Below are 22,519 nucleotides of genomic sequence, written 5' to 3' on the forward strand. Positions count from 1 at the left end.
TTTTTTTGGTGGTACTGGGGATCGAACTCGGCTCCTTACACTTGTGAGGCAGGCTCTGGAACCACTGAGCTAAATCCCCAGCCCAATAGATGTTTAACTTCATTACAATCAGGGAAATACAACTAAGAAATAATGATACATTATTTTCTATTTATCAAATTGGTAAACACGTCAGTAAAGCTTGCCATTATCCAAAGAGAGTGTGGCGAAAGAAATAGCCAAACCATACAATACTGATAAAAATACAGGTGGAATACAATTTTGAGCTGAATATGCTTAACAAATTTAAAAATACAGAACTTTTGAAGTATGCACTGCTTTACATGTCTGAAAATGAACCTATTGATTGAAAATGTTGTGAGTGATTTTTATTTATTTTTGTGTGTGTGGCAGTACTGGGGATCAAATCCAGGGCCTAAGCAACTGTTGTACCACTGAATTATATCCCCATTCCTGTGCTATTCAGTTTGAAAGGCCATTTAAAAAAATTATAAACTTGAATTTGTTAAGAAAGAATTGGGCTTGAAAGCTTAAAATGTGGAAAAAATGAAATATGTACCTGCTATCTTTTATATGGATATAGTCTATGGCATGTTACGAGGCAATCTTCGTATTCTTTAGGTAGACTGCTTTGCCTATTTTCCCACTTGAACATTATCCTGATTTTAGCTGTCTTGATCCCAAAACAATGCCGTTTTACGCCCTAGGAAGTCAGAAATTTAAATCATTCATGAGGGTGTATGCCTGCCTGTAATGCCCAAACTCTGACAGGCTAAGGCAGGAGGATTCCAAGTTTGAGTCCAGCCTAGGGAAATTAGTAATACCTTGTCTCAAAAATAAAAATAATAAGGGTTGGGGATTTAGCTCAGTAGCACCACACCTGCCTCACCAGCACAAGGTCCTGAGTTTGATCCCCTTTACTAAAATACCCCAAAAAACAAAAAACCAAACACAGAGACAACACACACACACACACACACACACACAAAAATAAAAATATATGGCTGGGAGGTAGCCTAATGCAAAGGCCCTGGGTTCAATACCTAGTACCACTGGAAAAAAAAAAAGCCCTCAGGGAAAAACATCTACTTTTCTGGCATAGTCTTTCTCCACTGTTTGCCAATACCAGGTCAGATTTTGGAATCACTAAATTTCCTGAAGCCTAAGAAGGCCTAGGTAAACACTTGGAAGGGTTTTACTACTTTAGCTAAGTAGAATTGCTAAAAGAAGCAAGCAAGAATACCATGTGAAGGCAAACATACAAATACCTACAGAGACAAGCACATGGATGTAGAAGGAAAAGAACATCATTCATTTGATACTTTGCCTTTATTCACTGAACTTACCTACGTTCCCAAACTTTGCTTAAAATCTCCTACAAAGCAGCCAAGGGAATATGACCTTTTATAACCTTAACTTTACAAAGGAGACACTTAAGTTTCTGGGACCTTACATTTCAGTGAAGGAAATATCTGAATGCTAAACTAAGCAAAAGAAAAACACCAAAAAAATAGTGAATATTAACCTACCACCACATATTCAATTCTTTACCTTTTTCTTTTCTGGATTTCCAACATCTGCCAGCGCTATGAAACGAGTGGCATGCTGTGCATTTTCTTGTAGAACAATGTGGTTTCTGGAACACATTTGAGAGATTAACAGATTACCAGAACTTTATTATTCATTGCATTGATGAAACAGGTAGACTCCATTGAGCCAAGAAAAGAGCAAAAATCCACTACCACAAGTCATACGATCTCAGAGAAGCTCCCTTTCCATAGTAGGGTAATAACCGCTGCTTCACTAGGCTATTATGAAGAAATGAGATCATATCTCTGAAAAGTATCAAAATGGCAATGGGGGGTTGTTTTAATAGTACTGGGGACTGAGCAGAGCCTGGTACATGCTAGTCAAGTGCCTATCACTGACTTACCTCCCTTCCTCCCAGAACACTACCACTGAGTACTCAGCCTGCCTTCCTTCCCTTTTTGATTTGAGCTAGGTTCTCACTGAGTTGTCCACCTGGCTTTTAACTTGTAATCCTCCTGCCTCAGCTTCTTGAGTAGCTGAGATTACATGTGTGTGACACCATGCCCAGCTGGTTTTAAGAGAGCTTGGATGATTGCTAAAGTGAGGTAATGGAAAGTTGAGAATTTATTTTGCCATTTTCTTCTTTTGTATAGTAAAAAGCTAAAATAATCCCTGGTGTGGTAGCATATACCTGTAAACCCAGCACTCTGGGAGACTGAGGCAGCAAGATCAGAAGTTTGAGGTCAGCCTGGGCAATTTAGCAAGTCAGAAAGATAATGTCACAAAATAAAAAATAAAAGAGCTGGGGATATAGTTTAGTGCAAAGGCCATGGGTTCAATCCCCAGTACCACCAAAAACAAAAACTAAAAGAAATGTTTTAAGTGAAAAAACATGCCTCGTATAGTAATACATATACAGTATTTCATCTTTTGAGGAAAAAATATAAAAATACCTGAGTGTCTATATGTCATAGAAAAAAATAACAGATAGTCTATACCAAAATATTTTTTGAGCTTTTTTATGTTTTAAAAGTATTGTAAGCTGGGTGTGGTGGTGCACCCCTATAATCCCAGCACTCGGAGGCTGAGGCAGGAGGATCGCTGTGAATTTGAGACCAGCCTGGGATACATAGTGAGTTCCAGGTCATTCTCAACTACATAGTGAGACCCTGTCTCAAAAAAACAAAACAAAAAAAAAACAAACAAAAAAAGTACTGTAAAGCTGGGTGGGGGTGTAGCTCCATGGTAGACCACATGCCTAGCATGGGCAAAGCCCTGCACTTCATTCCTAGCATTGCCTCCCTCCTTGAAAAAAGAAATCTACATTGGTCAGCAAATTATTTGTAATTAAAAGAAAAATGTTTAATCAAACTAACAGAAAAGAACTGATACAAGTGTACATGTCCTTGATTCACAAAATGAACTATTTCCAAAGTGATTATATGGAGAGAATTTTCAAGATTATTCAGAATACGATTTGACCTGATGAAAACAGGATCTAAGTAGTATACAAAGTTATAATGACTACACAGTATTATTACCTCAAACTCTCAGATTTTTACAGGGATTGATAGTCCAATTCCTTTTATTTCAAGGTAGGGAACAAACTCAGAAAAGATGAATGACTTAATTTCTGGGCCTGAGTAACCAAAAGGAATCAAGATGTTGATGGCTAAAAATAAAAAGATAAATTTATACAGAAGATCAATGGTAAATTCTTCAAAATGTCAAGAAATAAATGTTACTCACCGATATGGAAGCCTCTCATAATATGACTTTTCCAAAGCAGCAAAATGATATCTTGGTTTCAAGCCTGTGGCAAGACTAGAGACCAAAGCAGAACCACATTTTTTGGTATCCACTTCTCCCTGGCAAATAGAAACTTGGTCATTCACATAGACCTGGAGATTATCAAGACATGCATCTTGGGCTGGGGATTTAGCTCAATGGTTCCACTGCCTGCTTCACAAGCACAAGGTCCTGAGTTCTGTCCCTGGTACCCCACCCTGGCCCCAAAAAAAGAGTGCAGTAAAATAAGACACTCTAAAATGTCTTTAAGGAGTAGGGGATTTAGCTCAGTGGTTCTGCCACCTGCCTTGCAAGCACGGGGACCAGAGTTCCATCCCTGGTACCAAAAAATAAAATAAAATAAAATGGCTTTAAGATATAAATCTTAAAGGGGGCCAGGGACGTAACTCAGTGGCACTGCGCCTGCCTGGCAAGCACAAGGTCCCGAGTTTGAGCTCTGGTACCGGTGGTGGTGGGGTTGTACATGGATACAAATACAGGTACTAGGAGCTGCACAGTAAATTTCATATGGCAGTCAGTGAAAATCAAGACTTATAAAGGTCCTGCACTATTACTTATGCAGAAATAAGACCAATTATTGGAAGCCAGATATTAAAAGATAAGGTTAACTCCTCCACATTAACATTCAAAACCCAGATTATTAAAACTTTTTTTTGGTAAACAGTCCCTAGAGCCCACAAACTGTGCCTGCCTGTACTCTGTGCTCTGTAGTTTAGCTGTATGCTTCACACTATAGTCAGTCATTGTCGATGCAGAACATAGAAATTAAAAGCTAGCCTTCAGAGCTCCTACTATCCATAGAATATTCAAGGACTTGTCACATAAACATACAATCTTTTATTTTGCTTCAGTCAAGGAGGTGGTGGTTTATGAAAGGGTACAACCACATCCTTGTTAGAAAAGCTTGCAAGTAACCAAGTTAGTCAAAAGTTAGGCCTATTCCCTGAATATTCCTAGCTTCTGATAACAATCAACTAAGTTGTCTCTCATCCATAACATTTATTCTAAAAGGAGGTATTAATTGGAAATAAGTGTTTATTTTCCACTAAGTAAAATGCGACTTTCTATTTTCTTTATTTGCTTCCTAGAGATTTCTTCTGAGGAGTAGGGAATTGGATTTGAAGTTGGTTATAGTATCTAATGGGCTGGTATATTATTTTTCCCCCATAAGCATCTCATATAATTACTTATAAACTTTGATCAAGATCCTGTTTTATTTCCCCTCAAAAGGACTTCATTTTTTTATTCTTCTTAGAGAGGATCATTTATGCTTTTTCTCATCCATTGTCACTTTATCAGCCCTTCTCTGGCTCTTCTCTAGGTTTGCAATATCTAGGTTTGCAGCAGTGCCCCTCACATCCTAGGTAAAAAGTAGGCATATGTTGGTAGAAGAAGACAGCTCTGTCCTTTTGCAACATCCTCCTTTATTTATTTTTATTTTTTGGTAATAGGGATCGAACTCGGACCCTTGGGCTTACAAGGTAGGTGGCAGAAACACTAAGCTAAATCCCCGGCTCTTCCAATATCCTTCTTGACAATGTTATTATCTTGTTGGCCTTTCTGGTCATAGCCATGACCAAAAGTTGGCAGGGAATGGTCTACCTATGGGGTCCTCTCCTGGGTCATTACTGATAACCTGGAGCTCACCCATGGGATTCTGTCCCCAGATACATTCTTTGGAGGTGGGGGGTTGTTACCAGGGATTAAACTTAGCACCTTGCATTTCAGAGGCAGGTGTGGTGGCCATTGTTTTGCTTGTTTGTTTTTTTAAGACAGGATCTTGCTATGTAGTTTGGGCTGGCCCTGAACTCACTAGGCAGGCCAAGCTTGCCTCAAACTCATGGCAATCCTCCTGCCCAAACCTCCCAACTGCTACGATTATAGGTATGCACACCATGCCCAGCCACAGATGCATTCTTATATTTCCCTCTACTGAGGTTCAATCAATGCTTTCTGCCCCCAAAACCACACAATGTTTTTTATTGTTTTTAATGCTGGATATCAAACTGAAGGCCTCACACGTTAGGCAAGTATTCCTCTACTGAGTTATACCCCTGGCCCAGAGAGATCCTACTCAAGATCTTCCTTAGGCTCATGTCCACCAATGTAGTATTTCAATCCCCATGGCGAGGGATTTAGCTCAGTGGTTCTGGTGCCTGCTTTGCAAGTGCTAGGACCCAATTTCGATTCCCAGTACCAAAAAAACAAACAAACAAAAAATCCCCATGATAGCTGTCACTCCTAGTGTACATTTTTCTCAAGCTTTCTCGCCAGGTGTAATGCTGCATACCTGCAATCCCAGTACTCAGGAGGCCGAGGCAGGAGGATCACCATGAGTTCAAGGCCAGTCTGGCTACACAGTGAGTTCAAGGCCAGCCTGGACTACATAGCAAAACCTTGTCTCAAATAAACAAACGTTACTTATAACCTCACAGAGTGATAAGCTACAGTGTATGCCAGAAATAAAGTATTCCTAACAGGAAAGCTTAAAAGTTTTCAACACTTTGTTTCCTATCCTTAGATTGCTATACACAATCCCATAATGACTCAATTTTTAAAAATATTTTGACAGGGCCTAGGATTTAGTTCAGTGGCACTATGCCTGGCACAAAGTCCTGAGTTCGATCCCCAGTACTGCGGGGGGGATATTTTTTGACAGCAATAATCTGGAATGGAAGGAGGAAATGCAACTGCGGAGTTGCCAAAGGCTATAAATCTTTTCACTAAACATCAGTGAAACCTCCAAAACATATTAAGAGGAGGCATGAGAGCAGGTACTTGAAGCAGAGAATATTAATTATTTATTTTTTGGTACCGGGGATCAAACTTGGGTCCTTGCACTTGCGAGGCAGGTGGCAGAACCACTGAGCTAAATCCCCAGCCCCACAGAGAATATAATTTAAATAAGCATTCATTTATAATAAGGAGTTTAGCAGTCTCATCATACTTTTAAGATCAATTTTTGCTTTGACCAGTTTATATAGTTTTTAGGATCCTGAAAAAATTCACAGAAGATTCCTACTGAAAGGCATTAAGAAGTAAAATACTCAATATAAAAAGAAAAAAATTTTAAAAATCAAGAGCCCAATTTAAGCCAATGCAATTTGCTTTTAGAAATTCAGAGTGAACAAGCACTACTCACAGAAGCATTTCCAAAGTTCCCCACATACTTGGGCCATGGGGATGTGAGCAAGATATCAACACCCTTAAACTGGGATGTTGAGCACAGCATCGTTTGCAGAGAAGATACATCCTGGGGACTGAAACTGTAATCTGGGACTGGCTCATTTAAGGACTCGGTTCCACTGAGGTACACGATCTGCAAGCCTGAGCTTCCAGTGAAGGTACCTTTACGACCTGGATTCAAAGCAAAACAGGTAAGTTTTAGTCAAAACTTCAGAACATCACCAACATGGCACTGAGTCACCATGCTCAGGACTCTACATCCCTGCCAATCTGCATGCTTGAAGGAGTGTCAAATTTTTTGTAGCCTCACCAATTGCCTGCCAGGTATCAATATAGCCTGGCTCCAACAATATTCCTGTTCAGTAAGTCTGAGAAGCCATCATGTCAAGGCTGATGTTACCTACAGGTCAGTCTGTTTACACTAGGTGCCATATATTATTGATAACAGCTGAGAAGCAATGATTAAGAAAAATGCTTTTTGCCACTTAGAGATGAATTTACGCAGACTAAAAGAAACCTAGACACCTAGAAACAGGAAGAGGCAGTAAGAAGAAAAAAATAAATACAGTGCTGAGGAACCTTCAGTCTACAAATGAGGTACTCTTTAGGAAGGCTGCAACTTCCAAGTGAAAGAAAATATTGTAAAGAGCAACTGTTTGGGAAAAATTAGACACTATTCTCTTCTAAAGTCATGTTCCCAGCTTGTGGCCCTAGTTCCATTCCTCTGTGTTCCCTCCCAGACTCTGCTCCATCAATTTTTCCTTCCTTTCATTTATTGAGTCTTCTGAACAAGCTTCTTAACTGTTTAGAAAAGAATAAAATATGCTTAATACTAACTCATTTAGTATGTACTGAGTGAGCACAAAGAAACTTCATTCTTTACAGCTTCCAATTTCTGAAGAATAGTCTTGAGTTCTTCACTTTAGTTTATATACCCTAGAAAGAACTTCTAACTGGATGTTAGGGGTTCTGCCAGCACTTCAAGCTCACTATCACAGGTCTGCCATCAAGATCACTGCCTGCCAGCTGGGAATATGGCTCAGTGATACATCCAGCGCTACCCGAACATGTGCAATGCCCTGGGTTTGATCCCCAACATCAAAGAAAAAAAACAATTACTGCTTGTGCCTTCTACTGGATCTCAAAAATAAATTTAATGTACAAATAAATTTAGTACCCAGGCACTATTCATTTGGCAAAATGTCTGCCAAATAACAAATATCCAAATCTAAAACTACACTGATAATTGCTGTTCAGTCAGGCCTGTGTTAACATCTACAACAAATGATCTTTATCTACTTATTTACTTTGGGGGATTAGGGATTGAGCCTAGGGAACAGTGTACTGGGATGAACTCCTAGCCCTTTTAAAACTGTTTTATCTTGAGACAAAGCCTCACTAAGTTGACGAGGCAGGCTTCAACCTTGTTAACTTCCTGCTGCAGTTGTCCAAGTAACTGAGAACATAGGCATGTGCCACCATGCCTGGCTCAACATATGCATTTTACAATTGTGGTTAAAAAACAAAATAAGAGGCTGGGGACATAGCACATGGAAGAGCACATGTGAAGCTCTGGATTTGATTCCCAGCAACACACATAAACAAACCAAACAAAACCAAAAAAAGTAAAAGACATATTAAAAATCCTTTCCTCCATTTTTTGCTGAATCCCATGACTGGAGCAAGATGAGACTGCTCACATGATGACCATAGCAAGATATAGAGACCAAGGCCAAAATGGACAATGGTGGGGAGAAAGAAAGGGGCACTTATAGCAAAGAAAATACAGAAGCTTTTTAGAGAAATAAGACAACAAAGCAAAAATGCAAAGAACAACGGAATTATTTTTAAAAAATGAGTTGAATGACCTAAGAGGCAGTAAACTGAAGCAGGGGAAAACAAAAACAAAATCTGAAATGACCACATACTGAAAAAAAAAAAAAAAACCTCTAAAAACAATACAGAGAATTGTACAGGGAACAACGGTAACATGGAATTGAACAATAGATCTGAAATTGGACAAAGGGAGTGAAAAAAGCCTAAGGACAAGCCCTAAAAACTTCAGTTGCCAAAACCTGACAATGAAACTTAAAGCTAAGCTTGTGAGAAACCTAACAAGTAGGCTGCAGAACTCCAGCAAGGTTTTCGGTATGGCTACACAGATGTAACCCTTTATCGAACATAAGTCACACTGGAGGCGAGGAGTATATTCCTCTGGTTGGCTGAAAGGAACAAAACGGAAAATGAGTGTAAGTGGGAGAGACAACAAAGGAAAAACACCATTGTCCTAAAGGCATAGCAGCCGTTAGTCAAGAATTTCCCCAACTCCATTCTCTCAAGCAGTGATGGCAAAAGAATCTGGCCAAACATTTCCTGGGAGATTAATTCTTAGAAACATTGCATTATATTCATCACACAAAGAACAACTTACCCAGATAAGTAATATTTTCAGCTAATTCACACCCATCAGCATCTTCGAAATATTTTACCGTTTCCTGGTTATTGGCACCAAGCACGTATGTCTGAATAGGAGCTAATGAGGGAAAGAGAAAGGAAGCCATATAGTTACCAGATCTGCTTTGGAATACTGAGAAATTCTTCTCGGTATGAAAAATGCTTATAGTAAAAATAGTCTATGCTTTCCCTCACAGCAATCCTAAATGTGGAACATGCTTACCATTAACAATATCTTATACCCAGCCTTGAGGGTGCACTATTAGGTGACATCACTAGATCAATGAAGTGGTATCTTAAAGTGGATGGTCAATGTATAATACAAATACGGAGCCTACATAGCTTAATTAAAAAAATACCAACACTGGAAAAAGGAAAGAACACATTTGACTGCATGTATTCAGTTCCTGCCAATCAAACCAGATTATTTTTCAGGAACTAAAATGAACCTAATTCAAAAATGTAAACATGTGGAATATGCATATGTATTCTTTCCAGCTCAATGAAGAGTTTAGGAGGGAAATTTTAAAATAACTAATAAGGAGGAAACAACCCAGCTAGAACTCTAGCAGTTGAAATTTTGTTAGAGATCATATGTTCAACAAAAATAATTTCAATACCTTTCTTGATGCCAGTCTTATACTCCTCCCATTCAGTATCTGGGGTGCAGCCAAAGAAATTTCCTACACACAACAGCAGCTAAAATGAGTTTTTTAAACAGACATATGAGATTGTTAAATATCAAACCATTTATTATTGATAGTAACATTTGGCTATTTATCCTGCTTAATAGTCTTAAACCAAGTTTTTAGTCTTCATCAATTTGCAGAATTTCACTGCAAGAAAATATAACAGTAATTCTGACAGTTACTGATTCTGAATTATTAAATTTTGGCTCCCTGCCTATCAAATTCAAGTTGGGGAAAGGGAAGAAGTAATCAGGAAACTGAATTTTCCAATGAAGTCAGAATTTATTCAGAATTTAAGGACTCCTTAAATATTCCCAGGCCCACTCTGCCTTGGCTCTCTTTCCTTGGAATATATACAGTGATGGAGAAATAGGACTTTAAAGAATTCTTCTGTGAAATACAAAATTATCCCCACATCTAGAATATTCTTCTATAACCCAGACATGTACAATCTGGTTGGCAATCATATATATTACTGATTGACAGCTCTTTATGAAGCATTTGCACACATTATCTGATTTAATCTGCACTGTATTTATGAAGATAATCTGTTCTTTCCAAACCCAGAGATCAGAATCACCTACAAAAATTTTTAGCCTGTTTTCAGTTTTTTTACAGTAATAAAGTAACAAGACTCAAATGCAAAAAGGTATACCACACATTAAATAGGTCTCTTTTCCCCCATCATCCCACAGCTACTAAGTTCTCATGTACTTAAAAGAAACTCAGTCTATCAAAACTGGAGAGTCTGTGTTCAATCAAGAGATTAATAAAGGAGTCTGAACTTTATGTTTGACTACATCAGTAAAATTAAATTCAGTAAAAAGTAATGTCTTACATCAAAGTTTCCACTTTTCTTCTGAATTGCTCGAACTCTATTGAACAAAACATCAAACTTTCCTTCAACATCTCCACAAGCCAAGCTGCAAACAACAGATAAACATTATGGTGATTCAGGAAACACAAATGGGTTGCCAGATTTGGTATGCATATACTAGTTTTCTGGACTAGGTAAGGAGTGATCCAGTCTCTGCACTTACCTTACAAGGTTTGACACTTGTAAACTATTATTAACCACTGAGCAGCTCCACCTGAAGGTCTCAACAATCATATCTAAACTCATCATATCTAAACTTTGGGGTTTTATTTTCTTCACAATTGAGCCAGCTTCTTCTTCTTATGTGAAAGTTTTATGGACGGGTCTATCACCACCTTGGTCACCAAGAGTCCAGAATTCTCTATCTAGTCACCAAGCCCATCAAGCCCTTTTTCCAAACATTTTTCATACTAATTCTCTCCTTATTTCCAGTACCTCTATCTTAGTAGAGGGCTTCAGTCATCCATTCAACACATATTAACACCTATATTAAGTGCAATCTTCCAAGTACAATGCTAAGAACATGTGAGCAGTATAAAGAGGAGCAAGACCAGTAAAGCTCCAGAGTTTACTATCAGGTAGAAAAGAAAAGATATTCTGTTAAGTTTATTTTTATTTATTTATTTATTGAACTTGAGACCTTGCACTCGCAAGGCAGGCAATGAAACCACTGAGCTAAATCCCAGGCCGTGATAAGTTTGTATGGAAAGATACTCTGATAAGTTTAAATAGAAAGGGCTATGAGAGGAGGCATGAATATGGGGCAGGAAGTAACATGTCAAGCACCAAGACTGGTAAGGCAAACTAGCCTCAAATTGTTAAGTGACTTGTTCTATCCTTTCATTTCTGAGTTTTTCTAATTCTGATTTATATGGTTATCCTACTTCTTATATCATTTCCTTAGTATCTTTTTTACTCTTTCAGCCATTTATTTCTTTAATTACAGTTTGCGTTCAATGCCAATCAATTAAATGAGATGTTACTATGAATCAAAGCATAAATACACAATATTCAATCAAACAGATGTGGAGCATTCAGACATGAAGCAAAATGGAATGTTCATTTACACATACAGTAGCTACAGGTGTTGACCTGGTTGTTGTGTAGGTTTTTAAAGATGGGGAAAAAAATGACTTGGATTATCAAGACTATTGTGGTTCTATTAGATATTAGAACTTGCAAGCATCAGTGTGTGACCATGCTGAAACTTCCCAATACTGTCAGTCTGATCACTCTGTCTCTGCCATTCCCTAGAGGATATTACCTCTCTTAACGGTCCTACCCTACCACCCTGAGTCTGAACTTTTCCCATCCTTCAAGGCCCACCAATGTCTCTGAAACGTTCTTGACCAATTCAGGAAGCCACTCCCTTCTCAAAATCTCAGAAGTCCACATAGCATCTCAGAACAAGCTGTCACAAATGGTCAAATTTCTGATTTATCTTCTGAACACCAGTTCTTCTAGGGAACCATCCAGTCCCTATTAGTTACCAATTTTTGATACTCCCACAGGATTCTGCGCTTCTTCTCCCATAGTAATTGTTACAGGGAATTATAATTATTTCTGGGAGATGGAGTGTCCAGTTTGTACATCATAAGACACCTCAAAAATTATTACCCGCAGGCTGAGGATGTAGCTCCACGGTGAACTGCTTGCCTAGCATGAGTGAGGACCTGATTTTGATCCCAGCGGACCCACAAACATATATATTTTTTCATTTGGGCCCCTTTTCAGTATTCCTTATCCCACTGAAGGAGTTCTATAAATGAACAATGACAACTCACTCACAATCAAATCAGCCTTATTGATTTCACTTCCTTAGTAAACTTTCAATTCCTGAATTTTTTCTCTGCTACCACTCTAATCCTACTTGTCCTCTACTTTTGGTCTTACTTATTTCCCCACTGCAGCCAGAATCACTTTCTAAAACGAAAATTTGATCATGTCGATAAGTATAAACGTTTTAATGACTTCTCTGGGTTAAAGACAAAAGATATTTTAAAGGTCTTAATCCTATTTTTCTCAGGGAAGACTCCCCTGATTCCTACCATTAAGCTAAATACTACTCTACATCCTTCCAGAACCGTGTTGCCGTAGCACTTTTGTAATTTTACGTTTATCTGCATTCTTTGATTAATTACTGTTCCTCTAGCTCCATTAAAGCGGGAACTCCACCTGTGCAAAGCCTAGCACTGCGCCCAGCGTAATGCAGTTACTCAGTAAATACCTGTTGAAAGAACCAAGTTCTCTCTTCGCTATCGTCTCTTTCACTACCTCCCCTCACCCAAGTGCGCCTAGACAGAGCTATTCTCTATCCTTACCGTCAAGCCTTACTAAAGGCTCATCAAGTGTCCCCAAGGTTTAGAAATATCTGGTTAATAAACAAATGAAGGGGAGATGATGTGTCACAGGCCAAGAGGGCACAAGATGAAGGAGTCCGGACTCCGGGAGCTTACGCCTCTCTAGGGAGCGTTGCCCAAAATCCCTTCCCGAAGGCGAAAATCGCCAGCAAGAGGCCTACTACACACACACACACACACACACACACACACACACACACGCTTCCAATTCAGAGACACTCACAGGCGCAGAGGTTTCTGAGCCATTAGTTCCAGTTCCCTTGGCTGGGACGACCACCTAAAATCAGAAACAGGAACCCACGCTCCTAGGAAAATGCCACTGCGCTACAGCAATACGTCAGTGTACTTTAACCAATGAGAGTGCAATAGCTACGGAGAGCACCAAGGGACAGAAATCTTTCGGGTGGTTTCGTCTCGAACTGAATTAGGAGGAAAAGAAAGGGATAGCGAGAGAAAGAGGAAACGACCAGCAGAATACCAGTTATAAATGCCACCCCCAACCCGCTCAACTGAAAGTAGCTACAAGTAGTTTCCCAGCACAATATTGAGCCCAAACCTAACCTAACCACATTGGCTCAGAGAGCGAGCCTGACCCGCTTCATTCACGTCTTTAAAAGTTTTAAACCTGTCACATAATTAAGAGTAATGGCCATCATTTTGATTCAGTATCAGCACGTTACCAAACTTGTGCACGCTATCAAGGTACCCAAGCAGTTTTTTTTCTTTGAGTCTTTTGAAAGTGAAGTCATCAGTAATACTTTAGCATTTGTCTAAGAGCAAGGACCACAGCCAGTTGCGGTGGTGCACACCTGTAATCCCAGCTCTGGGAGGAGGATCCCAAATTCTAGCCCAACCTGGACAATTTAGGACAAAGGCCCTGGGTTCAATCCCCACTAGCAGGAAGTGGGAGGGTTAGGGGAAAAGAAAGATGGGAATGGAATTGACGTGAGAAAAAGGAAAAATGGAAACAAAGTCTTTGTAGATAAGGAGGGGTGGAGGGGTTGAAGGGAGGGCAGGGGAATGAGGAAACACTAAGAACCAAGATGGATTATGTAAAGGTGCAATTTTCCAGTGATGAATGTCAATACCTTGTATACCTTGAATGTACCAATAAAAGTAATTAATTAAAAAAGGAACATCATCATCCAACATAACCACAATACTGTTAGGATATCTAAAAATTCAACATTAATTCAATAACATCACCTAATACACACCCATATTTGAAGTTCTCCAGTTGCCCTCCCCAGGTTGATTTTATGCCTGTTTATTTTCATTCAAGAGCAAATCAGATTTCACACTTTCATTTGCTTCTATCTGTAATCTCTTAATCAACAAAACTCTACCAAACTTTTTGGTTTTGTTTTTCACCTTGACTTTTCTGAGTTGTAGGCTAATTAGCAGGAGACAAAGTGTACAAACAGGAAATGGAAACAAAGGAGAGTTTCTGACAACTGAAGGATATCCAAGTAAGTCAAAATTAAACATAAGTTTAAGCAAAAACTCCAAAGCTTTTGTGGCTTTCCCCCACAATTTCTGCAATGCTTTTAGGGGGAATTCTAATTTCTTTACCACATAAATGTTGGTGCCCTTCTTTATTGGCACACAGAGCATGCATTTTTCCCCCCACTTTTTCATTAATACAACACTACCAGGAATGGCATTGAAGATTGAAAGTTTGTCAAGTATGTTCAGGCAATAAATCCTAGATGAAGAAATAACACTAAGCTATGAAAACTCACTCGTGGAACTCTGTACTATCTGTACAAATTTCCTGTATATCCAAATCTATTCTAATGTTTATGAACACTTACCCATAGAAATTTAAGGTAGCTAAAGAGAGCTGAACATAAATATAGGAGTAACAAGAAATGGACTTGAATTTTTTAGAGGCTTTATATAAATATGGTAGTAATTTTCAGATGCCAGAGTCACGAAAGGATTCTAAGTGGGAGTAATATAGCTAATTTACATTTTAGAGATTGCTGTGGCAGCACTGTGCAAGATGGTTTAGGATAGTTGAGAAAGGACCCAGTAGTATAAAGGAAGAAAGGACAAGTGGTAGTATCTGGAATAGACATAGTGGGAAAAACAGAAACAAATAAATTATTTTGGAAATGGAACTGGAGGTATCTGTGATCTTATTAGCTTCTAACACTCTACTCTGGATAAGATTGCTTCTATTCCAACTGGTTATTTAGTAACTTTTATCTTCTCATGTCATTAATGTAAAAGGATAACAATCAGGTTCCCAGAAGTCCTGCCCTAGTCCAACAGACACAAATATGAAAGTTTTTAAAATATTTTATTTCCTGGATGCCAACTGTCACTTCTTCACCCAATACACACACATCTTGTCTTCTTTTCTTTTTTTTGTGGGTGTGTGTTTTGCTATGTATTCCAGGATGGCTTTGAATTCACTATGTAGCCCAGGCTAGCCTCAAACTTGTGGTGATCCTCCCATTTCAGCCCCTCAGTGCTGGGATTACTATACCGGCTTTATTGTGTTTCAAAAAGAGAAAATATGTCAAGATACCATCCCACTGAGACATCTGACTCACATAGAAAAGAGAAAAGAGGGGCCCATCCCAATCACCAAGATAACAAAATATTCCTTTCACCACTTCTGCTCAGTCTATTAAGATTCAGTTTGGAATTTTTTAAACATTTTGCTATTTGCAATGCTATGGAAAAGTAAATTACTGACATTCAAAAGGTAACAGACTACAAAAACCACATTCGTTTTGTTTTCCTTTTTTAATTGTTAATCTTGTTAATAACATTAGCATTGTTACTTAAAAAACAACCATTTGCACAGTAACTAAAAAATCAGCCATTTAAGAAAATAATATAGTAATCCACCACTGTCAAGAGAAAACAGGTCCTCTCACTTGATTCTACTGGTAAGCCCAGGTTTATACTGAACTTTGAGAAAATATCTGTCTTGAATGGATGATGAAGCATTCAAGTAATGGGTAAGGAGCTGTAAGTGTGAATTTCTGACAGATATTCCCTTTAAGGAGGTTCAAGAGTATCCACAGTCCTCTAGTTTATCCAATGTTGGGATGTTCCTGGGATGACCAGCAAGATTTCCTTTTGAGGAACTTTGACAATTCACCAGCCTCAGGATCCAGTTGCTTTAAAACATTCTTCCACATTAAAAAAAAAAAAAAAAAAAAAGGCCTTGTGATATAGGAATACGTCTTTCATCGCTTCTCCAGCTTCTTATACTTGGCTTCTGCAAGGGGAAGAGAAAAGCAAGGCGTCTTTTAAGACTGACTCTCACAAAGACACTTAGTATTTCCAAGCAAGTTTAGATATGCATATTATATTTCTAAAAATCTGTTAGCTTCAATTTAATTACCTTCCCAAAAATATATATCATTAATCTGTCCAAAACTGAAACTAAGTCAAATGTATATACTCAGAACCAAAACAAGGTCACTAAGTTCTAACCCTGTTAATATTGCACTTGCTTGAAAAGCTTCACCAGAATTGAGCAGATCTCCTGGTATTTGGCCCATGTGGAGTCTTACTAAGCACCAGATACTGCCTTGTCAAGCACAATCCCAGGTACTTACTGGAATCAGACTGAAATACTCAGTATGTGTAGATGTATGTTTCCCCTTTTATGTTCTTATCCTTGCATCTCACTCCAGGAAAGCAATATGGAAAGATACAGAGATTTTTAAAGGCCATCTAGCCTCTTGCTGTAAGATTCTCTTTTTCCCTTTAAAACTTTAAAATAATACTACCACATGGTATGATGCCTTCTGTAAGGTAAGGTTCACAGTAAACATGTACTAAAGGTAACTGCAGTCAATGAAAGTGTTTCTCACTACCAATATTAAACTTCAGCTTGCTACAAGCCACTTGAGTTAGACGCTAAATGTCAATGATGAAAATAAAATAATGTGCATAGGATAAAAACAAATCCATTACTTTTCACCAGTGATATAACAACAGCCAGAAACAGTTAGCAACACTAAAAGTATTAGTTTTCTTCTTAAAGTAAAAGTAATCCTTCAAAAAAAATCTTGATTGACTATTCCATTTCAGCAGTCCATTGCCTTAACCACTCAGCCACCTTGTCCCACAACTATTCCATTTTTAAGACACGTGTATGTACCTTATTAAAGATGATTCCGTATACTGAACCACAGCTTGAGCACTGTCATCAAATAGTCCTAACTTGGAATGTGGCTCTTCCATGTGCTTAACTGACTTTGTTCCTTAAGGAAGTTACTTACCCTCTTAAACCACATTTTCCTCCCCTACAGTTTGGGAATAAAAAGATTATGTACTTAACTCACATCGGGGAAAAAACAAAATATGTATACAAAACACTAAGAATATTGCCAAGTAGGTCATTAAAATTTTTAATAATTATTATTCACTGGTTTTCAACAGATCAATGTATGCACACAACAAGTGCTACATTAGTTAAGGACATCACTAGTAAGACACACTCTTCATGAAATCAAAATAGAAAAAAAGAATGGTTACCCAGTTTTTTGGAATACGCATCCAGCTTGTAGGCTGCCTGTTCAAGAGCTGCTACCTGCTCCTCAATTACATTGATCTGATCCAGGTAAGGCTGTAGTCCAGCATCTTTAAAGACAAACCACATGTGTATATATTTTCAACAAGAAGTGTAGAAAAAGAAAAGGATAGAAAATAAGAACGATACTGTCTCTTCAGCTACGGCTCAAACAGACAAGGGTGACATGTTTCTCATCATTAGTGGGGCAGGTGATTTCTTAGAATACAGTAACTCATAATCAGGCACAATTGTGACCTAGTCAAAGTAAGTTTTCTCTTTTTCAAATCGCTTGTTTCTCAAGCAACCTTTCTTTCGAGTGCAGTGATGGCAAACCTCTTAGAATTTCAATAATATGAACAGCCCACTGCAGAATGCATGCCACAGGTTTGCCACCACTGCCCTAGTGACAAGGAACACAAATATAAATCAGTGAAAAAAATACATCCAACTGTTCTAAATTACCCTTTTCCATTTATAGATTTTGTTTTTCTGGTATAAATAGAAGTCTTTTATGGATGAGAGTAGTCCTTTATGGATTTCATTATAAATCAGCTCACTGGAAGCTGTCTACACCTCTTCTACTCCAACCCCTTTTAGAACTGAACTGATAAAATCAAGATTTGGAGGCAGGAAAAAACATACTATCAAAGCATGCTAATCTTCAGAAGAGAAGAGATTCACTTTGATTTTTTTAATTCATTTTTAGAAAAGATCCCCAGGAGTTAGGGATTCCACGTTCCCTCCTCTTTTCCTTGATTCCAAGCACAAAAGAACATTTAACACAAGCATCTTTAATTATAAAAATTACTTACACTTTTGGTTTAAGTCCTTTAAGTTTCGACTAATGTTTATAGCAATATCTTTCATTTCCAGATACTTCAAGCTGGTTAATTTATTCATATTTTCCAGGAGCTTATAGTCTTCACTGGTGGCTTTAAAATAAACAGGAGATATGAGGCCTTTGAGATTGTCTTAGATCACTGGAATGTAGACTATTAGGTCAAGTAGTAGTTCAAGGCAAGACAAAGACAACTCCTCCTCTTGTGCTCTTGATCCCAAACCTTTTGCCTCTTCAGACCTCTTTTCAATCATCTCCTTTCATTCGCCTTTCCAACTTGTGTCTCCATCCTGGCACATTTTCCTCCATCTAGAAATATATTTAGGTTTCCTCCCACTCCAAAGCATTCCCTTTACTTATTTGTTCAGTAAGGCCAAGGAACTTTACTGCTAAACAGTTTTAAATACTAGCTGACACTGCTACCTGTTCCTTACCACTCATTCACGTAAACCCTTGTCTGTTCTGTCCTCACCATCCAGAGAAATTACAAGCTTTAAGGTCATCAATGGCCTTCTAACCAACAAACCCTTGGCGTTTTCTAAGCACTTACCCTCCCATACCTCGCCAATGTCTCAGACCTCACTATTATGCTTCTCTTGGAGAAATCCTCATTTCCCTTGGCTGCTATAGTATTGTACTATGTTTATTTTCCAATATCTTTCAGACTGCTCTTCGTTTCTATGCCAGACCCTTTCTCATTCAACCCCTTCAACCAACAGCTCTCAACTTCTCAGCTGTGACATGTAACTGATATTTACATTCTCATGGGCATTCCCAAGATCCTAGCTTCTTCCCAAGCTAAAAAAAGCATTTGTGCATGTAAGAATGACAAAAATGGGGAAATAACAACCTGTTTAAAATTAATTTTGTAAGAAATAGATCATTAGGAATACTTAGTATTTACACAGTTATTAAAGACAAGTTAATTGGCCCATTCAGGAATTCCCCAACACTGTAGGTCCTAAAGAGGCCTACTCTAAGCTCTTCCCTGGCAATATCCTCCTGTCCAGCATCCATTCTTATAGCATTCTGCAAGTGACTCTTTCTCTTACTCTGATTAGGCTCTGAGCTCTGGACTCACATGTGCAAATCACATGAGTGATTATTATGACTATCTTGAAAAAAAGTCATCTGACTGCCCTAGTAACATACAAGCAGCCAAACCTGACAACACTATTTTCACAGTAAAAATCATTTCTCCATATTTTGTTTGACTATATCACCGAGGCCTAAACCTCAGAAACATATTAAGCTGTTCAATACACACTTCAACAAGTCCTATAAAGTTTACTTTTGTAACATTCTTACACCCACTCTCTTCTTTCCATTCCTTTTACCATCACTCTACCTCAGACCATCACTGCTTTGCATCAAAACTATTGGTCATCTATCTTTGGTCTCCCTCCTTCATATCTGTACTCTCACTACTCTCAAGTTATAGTCTCTCTGAAACAAGGAAGAAGTCAGGAAAGATAGAAACCTGCAAAATAATGTAAACAAGGGAAGCAAGTCAGATGTTTGCATATTAAACATACATAAGAAAATCATTCACTTCCATAAGTGTTCCCTCCCACTTCTTGAAGCATGTGGTCCTCTTAGTCTGTCACTTTACCAGTTTTGATAAAGACATTGGTACAGAAAACCATTTTTGCACCCCAATTAGTAAAAATAACAATAGGGGAATAGTGACAAATGACAACAAACAGTAAGTCTTAGTAAAGAGGAGAAAATGGAGTAGGGGGACAAACTGAATCACACTAGTCATTTTAGAGGAGGCATCTGCTCAACTCTTTGCTACATACAACTGCACACAATGGGACATTAGTGTTGCCAAATCTTTAGAATTTTTAGAGAGAAGTCAAAAATTTAGATTTTGTTGCTTGATTTGTCTATTCAAAAATAAACAAATAATCACACCAATTAAAACTCACAACCCCCCCCAGAGCTCCAAGCCTTTTCTCATAAATTTAGTTCACAAATTTAGCTCACAGCAATTTCCTGGGGAAGTGAAACAATACAATACATGCTTATGAGAGACATTAAACCAAACTACTTTCTGACTCTTCTCCACACAGAGACTATATGTCCAGCTGGGTCAACCAGATATTAACCATGTCCCAAACAGTGGCTCACCAAATACTCAGACCAACCTCAGGTTTAGGTTCATAAATCTGCAGGTCACTCCTCACTCCCCAATTTCATTTCTCTTCATCCCGGTAAACTCATTTGCTTTATCTAAATAAATCCTTTGCTTACTGCACCCCATCCAATAATTGCATTATTTCCTCCCTTTCACAACTCTGCTTAAAATACAGCTTCCCTAAGAAGTACTTCCTGATTAATATTGCCACGTATTAAATTCATATTCATTCATTCTCTCTCTTTCTCATCTGTCTCTGTTAACAACACAGGCCTGCAGAGTTGTATGAAGTGTGGATTCTTGCCTGTTTCTGAAAGTGGTTTGTTTTGGAACACGGCGTCTGGGCTTCTCCAGAGAAAGAATGGGGCTCCTCCCATTCATGACCGCCCTACACTTTCACCAGCAAGTGGGTAAGGAAGAGAGCCGCTGCCCCAGGCTGCTAAGGCACCTCCTCCTGGGTCTCAGCTGAGCACACTACCCAAATCAACCTAGACAGAGCCTCACCAGTCAGCTCCCCAGTCAGGTACGTAGCCATTTTGGAGAACATGTCCCGGCAGAGTTCATTGATGTCAGCCTCGGCGGGCTCCTTTGCTTCCTCGGCTGTTTCAACGGCGGCATCGTCTGGGCCAAGGGAGAATGGGTAAGTGTTCTCTGCCCTATACCCAGTCCAATCCGGCCAAAGCAGCCTCTGTCTACATCCCTCCCCGTCTGTCCTCAATTCGATCAAGTACGCTCCACTCTCCATCTGCCGGGATTTCAAGTTCCTCACTTCGTTTTTGCTCACCCGACACGCCAACTTTGCTTTCTTGAACAGACTCCTCGCTCAGACCCTATCCTCTGGCCAAACCACCTTGGTTGCCTTGACAGGACAGACAGGTGTGCCTCTCCTCTCTGCCTGCTCCTGCCAACCACACACTCGGCCCCGTCATCCTGGGTCCCTGCCTGGAGTCCCAGCTCTCCCACCAGACACGTCGTCTCCATCCACGCCCGGTACCTCGGGCCGGCTCCTCCGGTCTAGTCGCGGGGACTCCCTCAGCCGCTGCTGCCATGCCCGGCCCAGAGCTGCTTCCGGGCTGGGTGTCTGCGCATGCGCACTGGGTCTGCGCACTGGATGTGCCCCGCCTCCTTGCCCTCGCTGCTGAGTAGCGATCCTGAGCCGATCGCCTCAGTCAAGACTTCTAATAAACTAAAAAGTCGTGAGCCAAAATTGAAGGTAAAAAGCTATAGTGTATCGATCTGCTCGCAGAGTCATTATCCCTGGACAGCCGCACTCCGGTCATTTGGCAGCTTTCACTGGCTTGTACCAGCCACCACGAAGCTGGAGTTAGTTGTTGAACCCAAGTGTCCTGCTGACCGATGTCCCTGGAGCCAGGTTGACTCCTGCCCAGACACTCCGAGTCCTGGCAAGTGTTAGTCACAAAGGATTGCTCAGAGAATCCATGATTTCCAGGTATGGTCTTAACTGAGCTTTGGGAAACCTGATGCAGGCCTTTGATTCCTGATCCTAAATAAAGTCCCAGGTTAGCCCCGACTCTTTGGGCCCCGTTTCTTATTCTTCAGGCTGGCACCCACTTCTCTTCAGTTGATACAGCCTTTATCGGGTTGTAACTTTTTGGGGATTAGGATACACTGGTTCCACAAATCTCTTTGGTGTGTACTTAATGGAGTGAGGGAACCGAAGTGAGTGAAGGGATTGAATGAGAAAAAGTAGAGCAATGGAAGGTGCAAAATCAGGAGTGATAAAGGTCATGGTGTGTGTCAGGGGGGAGGCAGATCTCAGGCTCCTGGACACCCAAAATCTTGTTGTAGGAGTTTTTTGTCTTATCCCCCATTGTCCCCATCTGCATGTGTACACACACACACACACACACACACACACACACATCTACACTTGCCCTGACTCCCTCAAGCGGACTCTGTGTACCCAGAGGACTATATATCCCTAGGTCACCTGTCTCCATTCTTCCTTATGGATCAGTCATAGTACCTACCATCTAAAAACATTGTTATGAGCCAGAAGTTCTTATTTCAGGACTTCTTTGGCAGCCCAGTCCTTTCATGTTGTCGCTGAGCCCACTGTATATCTCCTAGAA

General features: G+C 39.5%; 2 protein-coding genes across 2 annotated transcripts in view; both read right to left on the reverse strand.

Moving 5' to 3' along the window:
- Cwf19l1 (CWF19 like cell cycle control factor 1) overlaps positions 1-13,230 on the reverse strand; it is a 33,766-nt gene extending 20,536 nt beyond the window's left edge. Inside the window, exons 1-7 of the mRNA XM_010638538.2 lie at positions 13,129-13,230; positions 10,507-10,591; positions 9,600-9,678; positions 8,957-9,058; positions 6,482-6,696; positions 3,280-3,398; positions 1,552-1,636 (exon numbers count right to left, since the gene is read on the reverse strand). Of these exons, the coding sequence (XP_010636840.1) occupies positions 1,552-1,636; positions 3,280-3,398; positions 6,482-6,696; positions 8,957-9,058; positions 9,600-9,678; positions 10,507-10,591; positions 13,129-13,151 (708 nt within the window). The 5' untranslated portion in view covers positions 13,152-13,230. The remainder of the gene's footprint in view (positions 1-1,551; positions 1,637-3,279; positions 3,399-6,481; positions 6,697-8,956; positions 9,059-9,599; positions 9,679-10,506; positions 10,592-13,128) is intronic.
- A 2,421-nt stretch (positions 13,231-15,651) lies between these two features.
- On the reverse strand, positions 15,652-21,534 carry Bloc1s2 (biogenesis of lysosomal organelles complex 1 subunit 2). The gene is made up of 5 exons (XM_010638539.3): positions 21,421-21,534; positions 20,931-21,047; positions 18,261-18,380; positions 17,412-17,516; positions 15,652-16,143 (listed from the first exon to the last, which is right to left on the reverse strand). The coding sequence occupies exons 1-5, from the start codon at positions 21,473-21,475 to the stop codon at positions 16,112-16,114; spliced, it is 429 nt and encodes a 142-aa protein (XP_010636841.1). The 5' UTR covers positions 21,476-21,534; the 3' UTR covers positions 15,652-16,111.
- Between the last annotated feature and the right edge of the window lie 985 nt (positions 21,535-22,519).

The sequence above is a fragment of the Fukomys damarensis genome, unplaced genomic scaffold (assembly GCF_012274545.1).
Source record: "Fukomys damarensis isolate Sample0158 unplaced genomic scaffold, DMR_v1.0_HiC HiC_scaffold_8, whole genome shotgun sequence".
Taxonomy (NCBI): Eukaryota; Metazoa; Chordata; class Mammalia; order Rodentia; family Bathyergidae; genus Fukomys; species Fukomys damarensis.